General features: G+C 37.1%; 1 protein-coding gene across 2 annotated transcripts in view; it reads right to left on the bottom strand.

The window, feature by feature from the left end:
- Positions 1 to 165: 165 nt before the first annotated feature.
- The window catches only part of LOC143777029 (uncharacterized), a 21474-nt gene continuing 4604 nt past the window's right edge, over positions 166 to 17035 (bottom strand). Inside the window, exons 1-5 of one of the 2 annotated variants that reach the window (XM_077266937.1) lie at positions 10833 to 11227; positions 6999 to 7120; positions 1503 to 1577; positions 688 to 772; positions 166 to 369 (exon numbers count right to left, since the gene is read on the bottom strand). In XM_077266937.1, coding sequence (XP_077123052.1) covers positions 299 to 369; positions 688 to 772; positions 1503 to 1577; positions 6999 to 7120; positions 10833 to 11118 — 639 coding nt within the window. In that variant the 5' untranslated portion in view covers positions 11119 to 11227 and the 3' untranslated portion in view covers positions 166 to 298. Of the gene's footprint in view, positions 370 to 687; positions 773 to 1502; positions 1578 to 6998; positions 7121 to 10832; positions 11228 to 17035 lie in introns of those variants that run through there. The other variant, XM_077266938.1, reaches the window with a different exon arrangement.

Here is a 17035-nt window from a genome sequence, read left to right as displayed (position 1 = left end):
TTTGCTGTTTAGACTGGGACAGAATCTTGAAGGGATTAAAAATTAATGATTGTTATGTAGACCTATCTAGGGTTCAAAGTACAGGATAGTAACACGATGTGCCGATTCCTTGGCCATGGACCATCCTTAATGCAAAAGGTGAAGTTGGACGCTTGTTTTGTCTAACTTCTCCTTCTGTATATACATGTATTGTAATGAATGGAAACTGCTTCAACATGGCTGCCCCACTTGTTTATTTTCAATCACATACTCTAAACCTATGACACAAGTTCGGGATCATCCCAATCACAAGAATATCTCATTGTGCAGGTGATGAACGTCGGGTTAGGAGTTTGGTGTTTCCTTTGCTGACTTTGCTTTTTATGATACCTGTGGGAAAACAAAAAAAAAATTGATTTAGAACTGAGCAAGGTGAACGAGAGGGAGAGACCTGATCTTAAGAGCGCTCCCCCACCCCCAGGGATCTAATCTAAAAGTCCAATAGCTTTTGTGTGCAGGTGATGTCACTACTCAGTTTCTCACCTCTGTGATGCGCTTTACTTCTGGCCGTACTTTAACCTCCCTGATTATAATAATGGCTGTCAATCTGTTACTAAAATCCATCAAATCTCACTCTCTGACCAAAGTTATTAAGCTTAATCTAAAACGTTTTGATAACAATAAAAATATTAAACTTTTGGCACTTACATCTGTAGATGAGAAGTGGCACAAAGGCCAAGGAGCAGATAATGGTGACTCTTATAATGGTGATGAAGCTTCTCTCAGTCACAATCTGCAATAAAAGCATTGAAAACAAAAAAAAAAATAATCTTATTACATGATGGGGAGCTCCCTGTATACAGAGATACATAAGATCCCGTCTGCAGCCACCACTAGGGGGAGCTCCCTGTGTACAGAGATACATGATGAGATCCCGTCTGCAGCCACCACTAGGGGGAGCTCCCTGTGTACAGAGATACATGATAAGATCCCGTCTGCAGCCACCACTAGGGGGAGCTCCCTGTATACAGAGATTCATAAGAACCTGTCTGCAGCCACCACTAGGGGGAGCTCCCTGTATACAGAGATACATGATAAGATCCTGTCTGCAGCCACCACTAGGGGGAGCTCCCTGTATACAGAGATACATGATGAGATCCTGTCTGCAGCCACCACTAGGGGAAGCTCCCTGTATACAGAGATACATGATGAGATCCTGTCTGCAGCCACCACTAGGGGGAGCTCCCTGTGTACAGAGATACATGATGAGATCCCGTCCGCAGCCACCACTAGGGGAGCTCCCTGTATACGGATTATACATTTAACTCCGTAACACAACAGTATAGGCTAAACTCCCACTAGAGGTGGCTGCTGGCAGAAATTTACTACATAACTGTGTATGCAAAGTATTTGAAGCTCATGAGTTAGAAAAATAATGCCCTGGCATTAACCAGCATAGAACTGTGGATCGAATAAAATAAACCAAACATCTGTTCGCCCATTTTTCTCAGAAAAGCACTTACTGGAAACACCTTGCTTGTCACTACAACTGTTTCACAGGGTCTTGAGGTCTTCTCCTCTGTAGGAGGTGTAGGTTCCTATGGAAGGAGAACAGAGAACTTGCTGGATTCCCCTTTCGCTGTACTAAGTCTTGTTTACACGCTACCTGTTATGTCCTCTCTATATGGCCCTGTCGGGTCTCCTCACTCACTCTGTATGGCCCTGTCGGGTTTCCTCACTCTGGATGATGTTGTTGGGTCTCCTTAGCATTTCTGTATGGCGCTGTTGGGTCACCTCACTCACTCCGTATGGCGCTGTCGGGTCGCCTCACTTTCTGTACGGCCCTGTCGGAACTCCGTACTCACTCTGTATGGCCCTGTCGGGTCTGCTCACTCATTCTGTATGGCACTGTTGGGTCGCCTCACTCACTCCATATGGCGCTGTCGGGTCTGCTCACTTATTCTGTATGGCCCTGTCGGGTCTCCTCACTTATTCTGTATGGTGCAGTTGGGTCTCCTCACTATTTCTGTATGGGCCTTTCGGGTCTCCTCACTCTGGTTCTCTTATGCGAATACTATGGATATTTACTATATGGAGATATTATTTAGACCCTATATAATAGTACTATCAGACTATAGCAATAATGACAGGGAAAGGTCTCATCCAATGTTTCGCTACTTAATCACAGGACCTACAGGAATCCGATGACTTGCACTAATTACACAGGTCTGCAAGAGTAAAATTGTTTAAAAAGTAAGGTGATTTTTTTTTTTTTATAGACTTTTGAATTGATCACTTAACTCAGTAAAAATATCGATTAAAATTCCATCACGTGCAGTTTATTTTTTCACAAACACTGACTCCATAGGCTTTTTCCTACACTGAATTTTGACCCCTTCGTGTGACTTTTAGTGTCATTAGAGTGGTTAGAAATTAATGGATACTGTGCTGTGATTGGCTGCTATGGGCAGAGATCTTTTTCACAGTGTGGTGGTGTCCATAGCATCCAATCGGAGAATATCTTCAGTTTACCTCAGCAGTGTAAGAAATGAAAGCTGTGATTAGTTGTTATGGGCAGTAAAGACTGTTTTAGTTTTTTGTTTGTCACAGTTCATAAGTGTGGTGGTGTCCAGAGCAACCAATCAGAGCATAGCTTTCACTTTACCTCAGCAGTCTAAGAACCGAAAGCTGCACTGTGATTGGTTGCTATGGGGAGCAAAGGCAGATTTTCTTTTTTTTTCGTAAGAGTGTGGCGGCGCTGCTTACCACGATTCCTGTCAGTATTCAGTGGTTGTGGTGGATTAAGCTTCTAACAATGTGATCGTAATTCATCCCAACAACTTTTCCTACATTTGCGGTTTTGTAATGAAGAAACATGATGGGTTTCGATAGAAAAGTATGATATGAGGTACTGTGGTGCAAAACTAGGTGATCGGGACAAGTCGTCGGCACTACATGTGTGTCCTGAATGTGTAGACGAACTACAACAGTGGTCGAAAGAGAAGGAAGCTTTTGTTTTGGCGTGCCGATGATCCGGAGGGAACCGGGCACTCATAGTGATGGCTGCTACTTTTATAAGTGGAACGTGGAAGGATTCACACTTAAAAATAAGAAGCAAATGATATACCCGGACCTCTCATCAGCGAGTCGCCCGAAGCCTCACAGTCCAGGAATACCTGTCTCTTCACCTTCGGAGAAACTTGAAGGTACACGTGATTCAGAACATGAAGAGCAGGATTCTGACGAAGACTTTCACACTAGTCCAACGAGCGCCAGATTTTTTTTTTTACAGCTGAAATTAAATTATATAGTCTGGGACTTGGACTTTCCTTAATATTATTCTGAACTTTTAGGCCCTAGACCAGAGGTCTCCAATGTATCTGACCTTGAGAGCCACATTCAGCTCTGAGAGAGGGTCGCGAGCCACATTCAGTTCCCTCCCCCTCACAATAGTGGTAACCAAAGCCCCCATTATAGACATAATGGTAACGAAAGCTTTTCCACAAAAATCACTTCAAAGCAGTATACTTAGATCCAGGGGTTCCCATAATACCCCCCATTCAATATTCTCCTATAAAGCACTCTCAAGACACTGCCACATCCAGCTTCAAACACCTCATCTGACAGGTGGTATCATCTTGTCTCGAGCGTACCATACTTAAATTATCTCAAAACACCTAAGACCAGTATATGTGCATCCAGATCTGCTCTTCTGTGGAGGGCTGCTCACAAAATTCACCGTTTTCAGATGTGCTCTTCATACCTGTTTGCTAGACCTGGAGCAAATGCACCAACATGGCAGACGGCTGCGTGCCACAATTCATGGGCCTGCGAGCCACATGTGGTTCCCGAGGTACAGGTTTCCCCTGCTCTAGACTAAAGAAAAATAACCTATTTTTCATGGTACAGAAGAAGAGAAAAGGAATTCCTTCCATACTTTTCTCAAGATGGTGCTTTAGTGTATAGCAGTGATGTTCCTGGGCTGATGGAAAATTATTACATTGAGTACAACGTGAGCAAGTACTTAATCCGAAAAAACGTCTGAAAGCTGCTACTGCACAATGGCAGTAAGTGTGCGTGAGTGCCTGTATCGCATTCTGTGCACTCGATGGAAGGCTATAAGAACGTAGACTTCATTCTCGAGAAACTTAACTACAAGAATCAAGGATGGTCAATATGTGGTGACCTGAAGGTCCTCTCTTTGCTCTGTCGGCAGCAAGAAGAATACACAAAGTACCCAAGCATATGGTGTGAAAGGAACAGCCTGGATAGGACTCCTCACTGGAGCCAAAAAAGTTGGCCAACGAGAACATCTTTGCAACCTGGACTCGAGAACATAGCTGCAGAAAGTTTAGTTGATCCTACTAAAGTTTTTCTGCCACCACTTCACATTAAGCTTGGAATGAAGAAGCATTTTGTAAAAGCTCTACCGAATGAAGGAGAGACTTTTAGGTACCTGTGCACCAAATTTAAGGAACTGTCCGAAGCAAAATTGAAGGAAGGCAATTTTGTATGTCAGGATATATACGCAAACTCATGTGTTCGAAGCAAAAAATGAAAGCTGTTGAGAAAAAGGCAAAAGGTTTGGCATTTTTTTTAAGAAGTTGTGAAGAAATTTCTAGGTAAGAACAAAGATCCAAAATTTAGGCCATCATGGAGAACATGCTGAAACATTTCAAAGCCTTGGGTTGTCTGGTGAATTTGAAGTTACATTTTTTACATTCCTATGTGGATGACTTTCCTGCAAACCTTGGTGCTGTTAGTGAAGAGCAAGGAGAAAGATTTCATCAAGATATTAAGAGGATGGAACGACGATACCAAGGTAGATGGATCGTGAAGATGATGGGGGACTACTGCTGGATACTAAATAGAGAAGATGCGCAGGCCTTCAGTAAGAGAAAAGGGATCACGAGAAAAGGAAAAGGCGCAGGAATTAATTTACAATAAAGTTGTAGAATGAATATTCAATACATTTTTAATAGTGTACATTTTTGGCTACAATAAATATTTTTCTTGTTCATCTCAATTGTACATAATTTCACACTCGTTTTGTGCAAAAAACTACGTGATGGTTAAAAACAGAAGTGGTTTTTTATATCAAGCCATAAAAAAAAAACATACGAATCAGCCATTTGATTTCAAACAACTTTCATAAACCCAAATTTTGCATACCTGTGTTATTGGCAATTAATTCACTGCCACCTTGGGTTTTGAGGGGTTGTTGATGGTAACTAGAGATGGGCGAACCCAAACAGTAAAGTTTGGGGTCTGTACTGAGCACCTACTGTTCGGGCATGGACTCCAAACACGGACTTCACCGTGAAGTCCGTGTTACTGTTCGGGTTTGACAGCCCCGAACACAGGGTGTGTCTTACTCTGACTTGTGCATGACAGAGCGACAAACACTGCCTCTGATCAGCGGTAAAATCACTACCACCCGACAGACAGCCGCGGTTCACACGCTGCCAAATGACAGCATGAGCCTGCAGCTGTACTCAGAAGTAACAAGTTTACCTCTGGTCACTGGCGTTGGCTGTCTTTTATTTTCAATTAAAACCCCCCACATTTTTAGTTTTTAATTTAAAAATAACAAACACAGTTATACTCACCTAACGCACATTTCACTGAAACCAACGTCACCTGTAAAAAAACAAACAAAAATATAAACCAACCACATCCCTCTTCTGTCCGTAGTTTTGTCCCACGCCGCAATCCATGTCTGAGGATAAACAGTTTACAACCTGGACAGTGCCAAAATGAAACCATCCAGGCTAAGAACCACTGATGAATAAGCTGCTGCGAGATAAGTCTCAATGACCAGCAGTGACGTCATCAAGGTTACCGATGGTGACTTGGGCTGCGTTCCCAGCCAGACCCCTGAACTGCGATGACCTCGGTGAGATCACTGCGAGCACAGTGAGAAAAAGTCTTACGGTGCAGCGCTATGGTCAGAGAGTTCACCAGGAGAAATTAGACTTTTTCTCACTGTGCTTCTGGTGATCTCATTTGTTTTATTACAGGAGACGAGGGCTTCAATTAAATGGTCATTAGGTGAGTATAACTGTGTATTTTTAAATAAAAAAAGAAAAGTGTGTTTTTTTTTATTTCAAATAAAATACTTTCTGTGTGTTTATTTGTCATACAACTATAGGATTAGTAATGCATAGGTGTCTTATAGACGCCTCTCCATTACTAAGCCATTGGCTTGATGTCATCAAACAATACAAGGGTGACGTCAACCCCACAAATATGAAACTCACTTGCCACCGCTACAGGACAAGAGGGCAGAGCCCGCAAATAGCCAAAATTGGAGCATCTAATAGATATGCCTTTTCTGGGAGGCTGCTGGCTGCTGTTTTTAGGCTGGGGGAGGACAATATCCATGGCCCCTTAGCAGCCTGAGAATACCAGCCCCTAGTTGTCTGCTTTAGCTTAGCTGGCTGTCAAAAATGGGAAGGAACCCATGCCATTTTTTTAAATAATTAATTTAAATAATTGAAAAAATGTCATGATGACCCCTCTTTTCTTGATAACCAGCCTTGCTGAAGCTGATAGCTGAGGGTTGAAGCCCGCAGCTGTCAGTTTTGCGTAGCTGGTTATCAAAAATACAGGGGAACCCACGTAGTTTGTTTTGGTAAAAAATTATTTATTTAGAGCGCAGGTGCTGACTCAAGAATACTCGCATCATCCGCTGCCTGCACTCGCTGTTATTAGCGGCAACAGGTGTAAACTGATGGTAGCAGTATGATATTACCGCTGATCAGAGACAGTGTTTGCCGCGCTGTCATGCACATGGGAAACATTGGATGTTTGGGCCATCAAACTTTTTTAAAAATGTTCTGCTGAAACTGCCAGACCGGAACATCCAGGGGTCCGCCCATCTCTAGTCACAACCACACACATTTTCTGGAAAGTTTAAAAAATAAAGTACAAGAACTTAGAATTTTATATAACTGATGTAAGAAGATAAAAAGCTGAATACAGCTACAAGGTCTCTCCTCACAAAGAAAGGCCGATACCTCAGTTTCTGAAGGAATCACTTTAGGGTGAGACATTTCAGGTTCTACTGGAACAAAGACCAAAGCAACCCGAGGACCATTCATATCATCATCTTCATGATCAGCTTCTTCTTCCACATGCTCTGGTCCCAAAATATAATACATGTGGAAATGTTCATTACTAATTACTAATTTCAATAACGGTCAGCTATGTAAAAGAATATAACTACTATAGTACTGCCCCTATGTACAAGAATATAACTACTATAATGCTGCCCCTTTGTACAAGAATATAACTACTATAATACTGCCCCCTATGTACAAGAATATAACTACTATAATACTGCCCCTATGTACAAGAATATATCTACTATAATACTGCCCCTATATACAAGAATATAACTACTATAATACTGCCCCTATGTACAAGAATATATCTACTATAATACTGCCCCTATATACAATAATATAACTACTATAATACTGCCCCCTGTGTACAAGAATATAACTACTATAATACTGCTCCTATGTACAAGAATATAACTACCATAATACTGCCCCCTATGTACAAGAATATAACTACTATAATACTGCTCCTATGTACAAGAATATAACTACTATAATACTGCCCCTATGTACAAGAATATAACTACTATAATACTGCTCCTATGTACAAGAATATAACTACTATAATACTGCCCCCTATGTACAAGAATATAACTACTATAATACTGCCCCTATGTACAAGAATATAACTACTATAATACTGCCCCCTATGTACAAGAATATAACTACTATAATACTGCTCCTATGTACAAGGATATAACTACTATAATACTGCCCCTATGTACAAGAATATAACTACTATAATACTGCCTCCTATGTACAAGAATATAACTGCTATAATACTGACCCTATGTACAAGAATATAACTACTATAATACTGCTCCTATGTACAAGAATATAACTACTATAATACTGCCCCTATGTACAAGAATATAACTGCTATAATACTGCTCCTATGTACAAGAATATAACTACTATAATACTGCCCCTATGTACAAGAATATATCTACTATAATACTGCCCCTATGTACAAGAATATAACTACTATAATACTGCCCCTATGTACAAGAATATAACTACTATAATACTGCTCCTATGTACAACAATATAACTACTATAATACTGCCCCCTATGTACAAGAATATAGCTGCTATAATACTGCTCCTATGTACAAGAATATAACTACTGTAATACTGCTCCTATGTACAAGAATATAACTACTATAATACTGCTCCTATGTACAAGAATATAACTACTATAATACTGCCCCCTTTGTACAAGAATATAAATACTATAATACTGCCCCTATGTACAACAATATAACTACTATACTACCGCTCCTAAGTACAGAATATAACTACTAAAATACTGCTCCATGTACAAGAACATAACAACTATAATACTGCTCCTATGTACAAGAATATAACTACTATAATACTCCTCCTATGTACAAGAATATAACTACTATAATACTGCCTGTTATGACCCCAATGGCAGAGGGTCTCAGGAATAAATACCAAGTCTGCAAACACAAAAAACCAGCTCATAGGGCAGTGGTAACTGGGCTGACCATATATCTAATCCTAGCACCACAAATAGCATTAGCCGGGGAACGTGCCTACGTTGGTTCTAGACGTCTCGCGCCAGCCGGAGAACTAACTAACCCTAGAAGGGAAAAGAAAGACCTTTCTTGCCTCCAGAGAAAAGACCCCAAAAGTTGGATACAAGCCCCCAACAAATAATAACGGTGAGGTAAGAGGAAAAGACAAACATAAGAATGAGCTAGGTATTTAGCAAAGAGAGGCCCACTAGCTAATAGCAGAATATAGTAAGATGACTTATATGGTCAGCAAAAACCCTATTAAAATATCCACGCTGGATATTCAAGAACCCCCGAACCGACTAACGGCCGGGGGGAGAACACCAGCCCCCTAGAGCTTCCAGCAAGGTCAGAACTCACATTTAGTACAAGCTGGACAAAAATAGAAGCAAAGCAAATAACCCAAAAAACAAAGAAGCAAGACTTAGCTTAATTTTGCAAGAACCAGGACCAGCAGACAGGAGCAACAGAAGGATCTGATTACAACGATGCCAGGCACTGGACTAAGGATCCAGGAAGTTTATATAGCGACACCCCTGGACTAACGACCCAGGTGAGTGCCAAACTGAAGAAAGACAATCCCAGAGTCATATCACTAGTGACCACAAGAGGGAGCCAAAAAGTCTAACTCACAACAACTGCCCCTATGTACAAGAATATAACTACTATAATACTGCACCTATGTACAAGAATATAACTACTATAATACTGCCCCTATGTACAAGAATATAACTACTATAATACTGCACCTATGTACAAGAATATAACTACTATATTACTGCTCCTATGTACAAGAATATAACTACTATAATACTGCACCTATGTACAAGAATATAACTACTATAATACTGCCCCTATGTACAAGAATATAACTACTATAATACTGCACCTATGTACAAGAATATAACTACTATAATACTGCCCCTATGTACAAGAATATAACTACTATAATACTGCCCCTATGTACAAGAATATAACTACTATAATACTGCACCTATGTACAAGAATATAACTACTATATTACTGCTCCTATGTACAAGAATATAACTACTATAATACTGCTCCTATGTACAAGAATATAACTACTATAATACTGCTCCTATGTACAGGAATATAACTACTATAATACTGACCCTATGTACAAGAATATAACTACTATAATACTGCTCCTATGTACAATAATATAACTACTATAATACTGCTCCTATGTACAAGAATATAACTACTATAATACTGCCCCTATGTACAAGAATATAACTACTATAATACTGTCCCTATGTACAAGAATATAACTACTATAATACTGCCCCTATATACAAGAATATAAGTACTATAATACTGCTCCTATGTACAAGAATATAACTACTATAATACTGCACCTATGTACAAGAATATAACTACTATATTACTGCTCCTATGTACAAGAATATAACTACTATAATACTGCTCCTATGTACAGGAATATAACTACTATAATACTGCCCCTATATACAAGAATATAAGTACTATAATACTGCTCCTATGTACAAGAATATAACTACTATAATACTGCACCTATGTACAAGAATATAACTACTATATTACTGCTCCTATGTACAAGAATATAACTACTATAATACTGCACCTATGTACAAGAATATAACTACTATATTACTGCTCCTATGTACAAGAATATAACTACTATAATACTGCTCCTATGTACAGGAATATAACTACTATAATACTGCCCCTATATACAAGAATATAAGTACTATAATACTGCTCCTATGTACAAGAATATAACTACTATAATACTGCACCTATGTACAAGAATATAACTACTATATTACTGCTCCTATGTACAAGAATATAACTACTATAATACTGCACCTATGTACAAGAATATAACTACTATATTACTGCTCCTATGTACAAGAATATAACTACTATAATACTGCTCCTATGTACAAGAATATAACTACTATAATACTGCCCCCTATGTACAAGAATATAACTACTATAATACTGCCCCCTATGTACAAGAATATAACTACTATAATACTGCCCCTATGTACAAGAATATAACTACTATAATACTGACCCTATGTACAAGAATATAACTACTATAATACTGCCCCCTATGTACAAGAATATAACTACTATAATACTGCCCCTATGTACAAGATATGGAAATGATCATGTGTCTTTACCTGTATTCACATTTATGTTGCGCTTTATGTCATTGAATAGCCCGGGGATCTCCACTCGGCAGCAGTACGTCCCTGCATCCTCCTCTGTCGCCCCGATGATAGAGAGGGTCACGTCCCCCTGTTCTATATTCCCCAATATCTGGTATTTTCCGGATTTTCTCCAGGTCACTTTGTCACCATCAGTGTTGATGATTCTGTTATTACACCCAGACAGTGGACAGGGTCCTCGCCCCCAGCAGACGCTGTTCGTCCAACTGTGTACAGTATACGTGCAGGAGAGCCTCATAATACCGCCATATGTCTGTACCTTGTCTGATCCCAGGAAAGCTGTAGAAAAACTCCGCTATTGAATGGTTTCTGGATAAATTGGATTGGAAACAATTTTGAACTCCGTATTAGGGGAAGCATAAGGGATACAAGGCTGCGTGATGCAGTCCTACCTGGGTGAAGCAGGAGGATCAGTCCAACAGTGAGGAGGTCCTGGTGCATCATAGTCTGCGACAATATGATCAGTGCTGGGGTCATTGTCGTATGATGCAGGTTACATGACGGAAATGTGGCTGCAGTGGTTACCGGTCAGACAGCCGCGATCAGAGCACAGGATGTGTCTGACTAACGCGTGGGGCACAATAAATAGGGCATCTATGTGATGGTTCAGTTACAGGGTCCAAACCAGAGACCCCCAAACTCTATCCAGGTCCGGCTGTGAATTCTGAGGAATGTCAGTCAAAAAGAAATTTATATATACGGTAGTTATATTCTTGTACATAGGAGCAGTATTATAGTAGTTATATTCTTGTACATAGGAGCAGTATTATAGTAGTTATATTCTTGTAGATAGGAGCAGTATTATAGTAGTTATATTCTTGTACATAGGGGCAGTATTATAGTAGTTATATTCTTGTAGATAGGAGCAGTATTATAGTAGTTATATTCTTGTACATAGGGCCAGTATTATAGTAGTTATATTCTTGTACATAGGGGCAGTATTATAGTAGTTATATTCTTGTAGATAGGAGCAGTATTATAGTAGTTATATTCTTGTACATAGGGCCAGTATTATAGTAGTTATATTCTTGTAGATAGGAGCAGTATTATAGTAGTTATATTCTTGTACATAGGAGGCAGTATTATAGTAGTTATTTTCTTCTACATAGGGGCAGAATTATAGTAGTTATATTCTTGTACATAGCGGCAGTATTATAGTAGTTATATTCTTGTACATAGGAGCAGTAATATAGTAGTTATATTCTTGTACATAGGAGCAGTATTATAGTAGTTATATTCTTGTACATAGGTGCAGTATTATAGTAGTTATATTCTTGTACATAGCGGCAGTATTATAGTAGTTATATTCCTGTACATAGGAGCAGTATTATAGTAGTTATATTCTTGTACATAGGGGCAGTATTATAGTAGTTATATTCTTGTACATAGGGACAGTATTATAGTAGTTATATTCTTGTACATAGGGGCAGTATTATAGTAGTTATATTCTTGTACATAGGGGCAGTATTATAGTAGTTATATTCTTGTACATAGGGGGCAGTATTATAGCAGTTATATTCTTGTACATAGGGGCAGTATTATAGTAGTTATATTCTTGTACGTAGGAGCAGTATTATAGTAGTTATATTCTTGTACATAGGAGCAGTACTATAGTAGTTATATTCTTGTATATAGGGGCAGTATTATAGTAGTTATATTCTTGTACATAGGAGCAGTAATATAGTAGTTATATTCTTGTACATAGGGGCAGCATTATAGTAGTTATATTCTTGTACATAGCGGCAGTATTATAGTAGTTATATTCTTGTACATAGGGGCAGTATTATAGTAGTTATAATCTTGTACATAGGGGCAGTATTATAGTAGTTATATTCTTGTACATAGGAGCAGTATTATAGTAGTTATATTCTTGTACATAGGAGCAGTATTATAGTAGTTATATTCTTGTACATAGGGGCAGTAATATAGTAGTTATATTCTTGTACATAGCGGCAGTATCATAGTAGTTATATTCTTGTACATAGGGGCAGTATTATAGTAGTTATATTCTTGTACATAGGGGCAGTAATATAGTAGTTATATTCTTGTACATAGCGGCAGTATCATAGTAGTTATATTCTTGCACATAGGAGCAGTATTATAGTAGTTATATTCTTGTACATAGGGGGCAGTATTATAGTAGTTATATTCTTGTACATAGGAGCAGTATTATAGTAGTTATATTCTTGTACATAGGAGCAGTATTATAGTAGTTATATTCTTGTACATAGGGGCAGTATTATAGTAGTTATATTCTTGTATATAGGGGCAGTATTATAGTAGTTATATTCTTGTACATAGGAGCAGTATTATAGTAGTTATATTCTTGTACATAGGAGCAGTACTATAGTAGTTATATTCTTGTATATAGGGGCAGTATTATAGTAGTTATATTCTTGTACATAGGAGCAGTAATATAGTAGTTATATTCTTGTACATAGGGGCAGCATTATAGTAGTTATATTCTTGTACATAGCGGCAGTATTATAGTAGTTATATTCTTGTACATAGGGGCAGTATTATAGTAGTTATAATCTTGTACATAGGGGCAGTATTATAGTAGTTATATTCTTGTACATAGGAGCAGTATTATAGTAGTTATATTCTTGTACATAGGAGCAGTATTATAGTAGTTATATTCTTGTACATAGGGGCAGTAATATAGTAGTTATATTCTTGTACATAGCGGCAGTATCATAGTAGTTATATTCTTGTACATAGGGGCAGTATTATAGTAGTTATATTCTTGTACATAGGGGCAGTAATATAGTAGTTATATTCTTGTACATAGCGGCAGTATCATAGTAGTTATATTCTTGCACATAGGAGCAGTATTATAGTAGTTATATTCTTGTACATAGGGGGCAGTATTATAGTAGTTATATTCTTGTACATAGGAGCAGTATTATAGTAGTTATATTCTTGTACATAGGAGCAGTATTATAGTAGTTATATTCTTGTACATAGGGGCAGTATTATAGTAGTTATATTCTTGTATATAGGGGCAGTATTATAGTAGTTATATTCTTGTACATAGGAGCAGTATTATAGTAGTTATATTCTTGTACATAGGGGGCAGTATTATAGTAGTTATATTCTTGTACGTAGGAGCAGTATTATAGTAGTTATATTCTTGTACATAGGGGCAGTATTATAGTAGTTATATTCTTGTACATAGGGGGCAGTATTATAGCAGTTATATTCTTGTACATAGGGGCAGTATTATAGTAGTTATATTCTTGTACGTAGGAGCAGTATTATAGTAGTTATATTCTTGTACATAGGGGGCAGTATTATAGCAGTTATATTCTTGTACATAGGGGCAGTATTATAGTAGTTATATTCTTGTACGTAGGAGCAGTATTATAGTAGTTATATTCTTGTATATAGGGGCAGTATTATAGTAGTTATATTCTTGTACATAGGAGCAGTAATATAGTAGTTATATTCTTGTACATAGGGGCAGCATTATAGTAGTTATATTCTTGTACATAGCGGCAGTATTATAGTAGTTATATTCTTGTACATAGGGGCAGTATTATAGTAGTTATAATCTTGTACATAGGGGCAGTATTATAGTAGTTATATTCTTGTACATAGGAGCAGTATTATAGTAGTTATATTCTTGTACATAGGAGCAGTATTATAGTAGTTATATTCTTGTACATAGGGGCAGTAATATAGTAGTTATATTCTTGTACATAGCGGCAGTATCATAGTAGTTATATTCTTGTACATAGGGGCAGTATTATAGTAGTTATATTCTTGTACATAGGGGCAGTAATATAGTAGTTATATTCTTGTACATAGCGGCAGTATCATAGTAGTTATATTCTTGCACATAGGAGCAGTATTATAGTAGTTATATTCTTGTACATAGGGGGCAGTATTATAGTAGTTATATTCTTGTACATAGGAGCAGTATTATAGTAGTTATATTCTTGTACATAGGAGCAGTATTATAGTAGTTATATTCTTGTACATAGGGGCAGTATTATAGTAGTTATATTCTTGTATATAGGGGCAGTATTATAGTAGTTATATTCTTGTACATAGGAGCAGTATTATAGTAGTTATATTCTTGTACATAGGGGGCAGTATTATAGTAGTTATATTCTTGTACATAGCGGCAGTATCATAGTAGTTATATTCTTGTACATAGGAGCAGTATTATAGTAGTTATATTCTTGTACATAGGGCAGTATTATAGTAGTTATATTCTTGTACATAGGGGGCAGTAATATAGTAGTCATATTCTTGTACATAGGAGCAGTATTATAGTAGTTATATTCTTGTACATAGGGGGCAGTATTATAGTAGTTATATTCTTGTACATATGGGGCAGTATTATAGTAGTTATATTCTTGTACATAGGGGCAGTATTATAGTAGTTATATTCTTGTACATAGGGGGCAGTATTATAGCAGTTATATTCTTGTACATAGGGGGCAGTATTATAGTAGTTATATTCTTGTACATAGGGGCAGTATTATAGTAGTTATATTCTTGTACATAGGGGCAGTATTATAGTAGTTATGTTCTTGTACATAGGGGGCAGTATTATAGTAGTTATATTCTTGTACATAGGAGCAGTATTATAGTAGTTATAATCTTGTACATAGGGGCAGTATTATAGTAGTTATATTCTTGTACATAGGAGCAGTATTATAGTAGTTATATTCTTGTACATAGGAGCAGTATTATAGTAGTTATATTCTTGTACATAGGGGGCAGTATTATAGTAGTTATATTCTTGTATATAGAAGCAGTATTATAGTAGTTATATTCTTGTACATAAGGGCAGTATTATAGTAGTTATATTCTTGTACATAGGGGCAGTATTATAGTACTTATATTCTTGTATATGGGAGCAGTATTATAGTAGTTATATTCTTGTACATAGGGAGCAGTATTATAGTAGTTATATTCTTGTACATAGGGGCAGTATTATAGTAGTTATATTCTTGTACATAGGGGCAGTATTATAGTAGTGATATTCTTGTACATAGGAGCAGTATTATAGTACTTATATTCTTGTACATAGGAGCAGTATTATAGTAGTTATATTCTTGTACATAGGGGCAGTATTATAGTAGTTATATTCTTGTACATAGGGGCAGTATTATAGCAGTTTTATTCTTGTACATAGGAGCAGTATTATAGTAGTTATATTCTTGTACATAGAGGCAGTATTATAGCAGTTATATTCTTGTACATAGGAGCAGTATTATAGTAGTTATATTCCTGTACATAGGGGAAGTATTATAGTAGTTATATTCTTGTACATAGGGGCAGTATTATAGTAGTTATATTCCTGTACGTAGGAGCAGTATTATAGTAGTTATATTCTTGTACATAGGGGCAGTATTATAGTAGTTATATTCTTGTACATAGGAGCAGTCTTATAGTAGTTATATTCTTGTACATAGGAGCAGTATTATTGTAGTTATATTCTTGTACATAGGAGCAGTATTATAGCAGTTATATTCTTGTACATAGGAGCAGTATTATAGTAGTTATGTTCTTGTACATAGGAGCAGTATTATTGTAGTTATATTCTTGTACATAGGGGCAGTATTATAGTAGTTATATTCTTGTACATAGGGGCAGTATTATAGTAGTTATGTTCTTGTACATAGGGGGCAGTATTATAGTAGTTATATTCTTGTACATAGGAGCAGTATTATAGTAGTTATAATCTTGTACATAGGGGCAGTATTATAGTAGTTATATTCTTGTACATAGGAGCAGTATTATAGTAGTTATATTCTTGTACATAGGAGCAGTATTATAGTAGTTATATTCTTGTACATAGGGGGCAGTATTATAGTAGTTATATTCTTGTATATAGAAGCAGTATTATAGTAGTTATATTCTTGTACATAAGGGCAGTATTATAGTAGTTATATTCTTGTACATAGGGGCAGTATTATAGTACTTATATTCTTGTATATAGGAGCAGTATTATAGTAGTTATATTCTTGTACATAGGAGCAGTATTATAGTAGTTATATTCTTGTACATAGGGGCAGTATTATAGTAGTTATAGTCTTGTACATAGGGGAAGTATTATAGTAGTGATATTCTTGTACATAGGAGCAGTATTATAGTACTTATATTCTTGTACATAGGAGCAGTATTATAGTAGTTATATT

This window comes from Ranitomeya variabilis, chromosome 5 (genome assembly GCF_051348905.1).
Source record: "Ranitomeya variabilis isolate aRanVar5 chromosome 5, aRanVar5.hap1, whole genome shotgun sequence".
Lineage (NCBI taxonomy): Eukaryota > Metazoa > Chordata > Amphibia > Anura > Dendrobatidae > Ranitomeya > Ranitomeya variabilis.
This window is presented reverse-complemented; position numbering and strand designations above follow the sequence as displayed.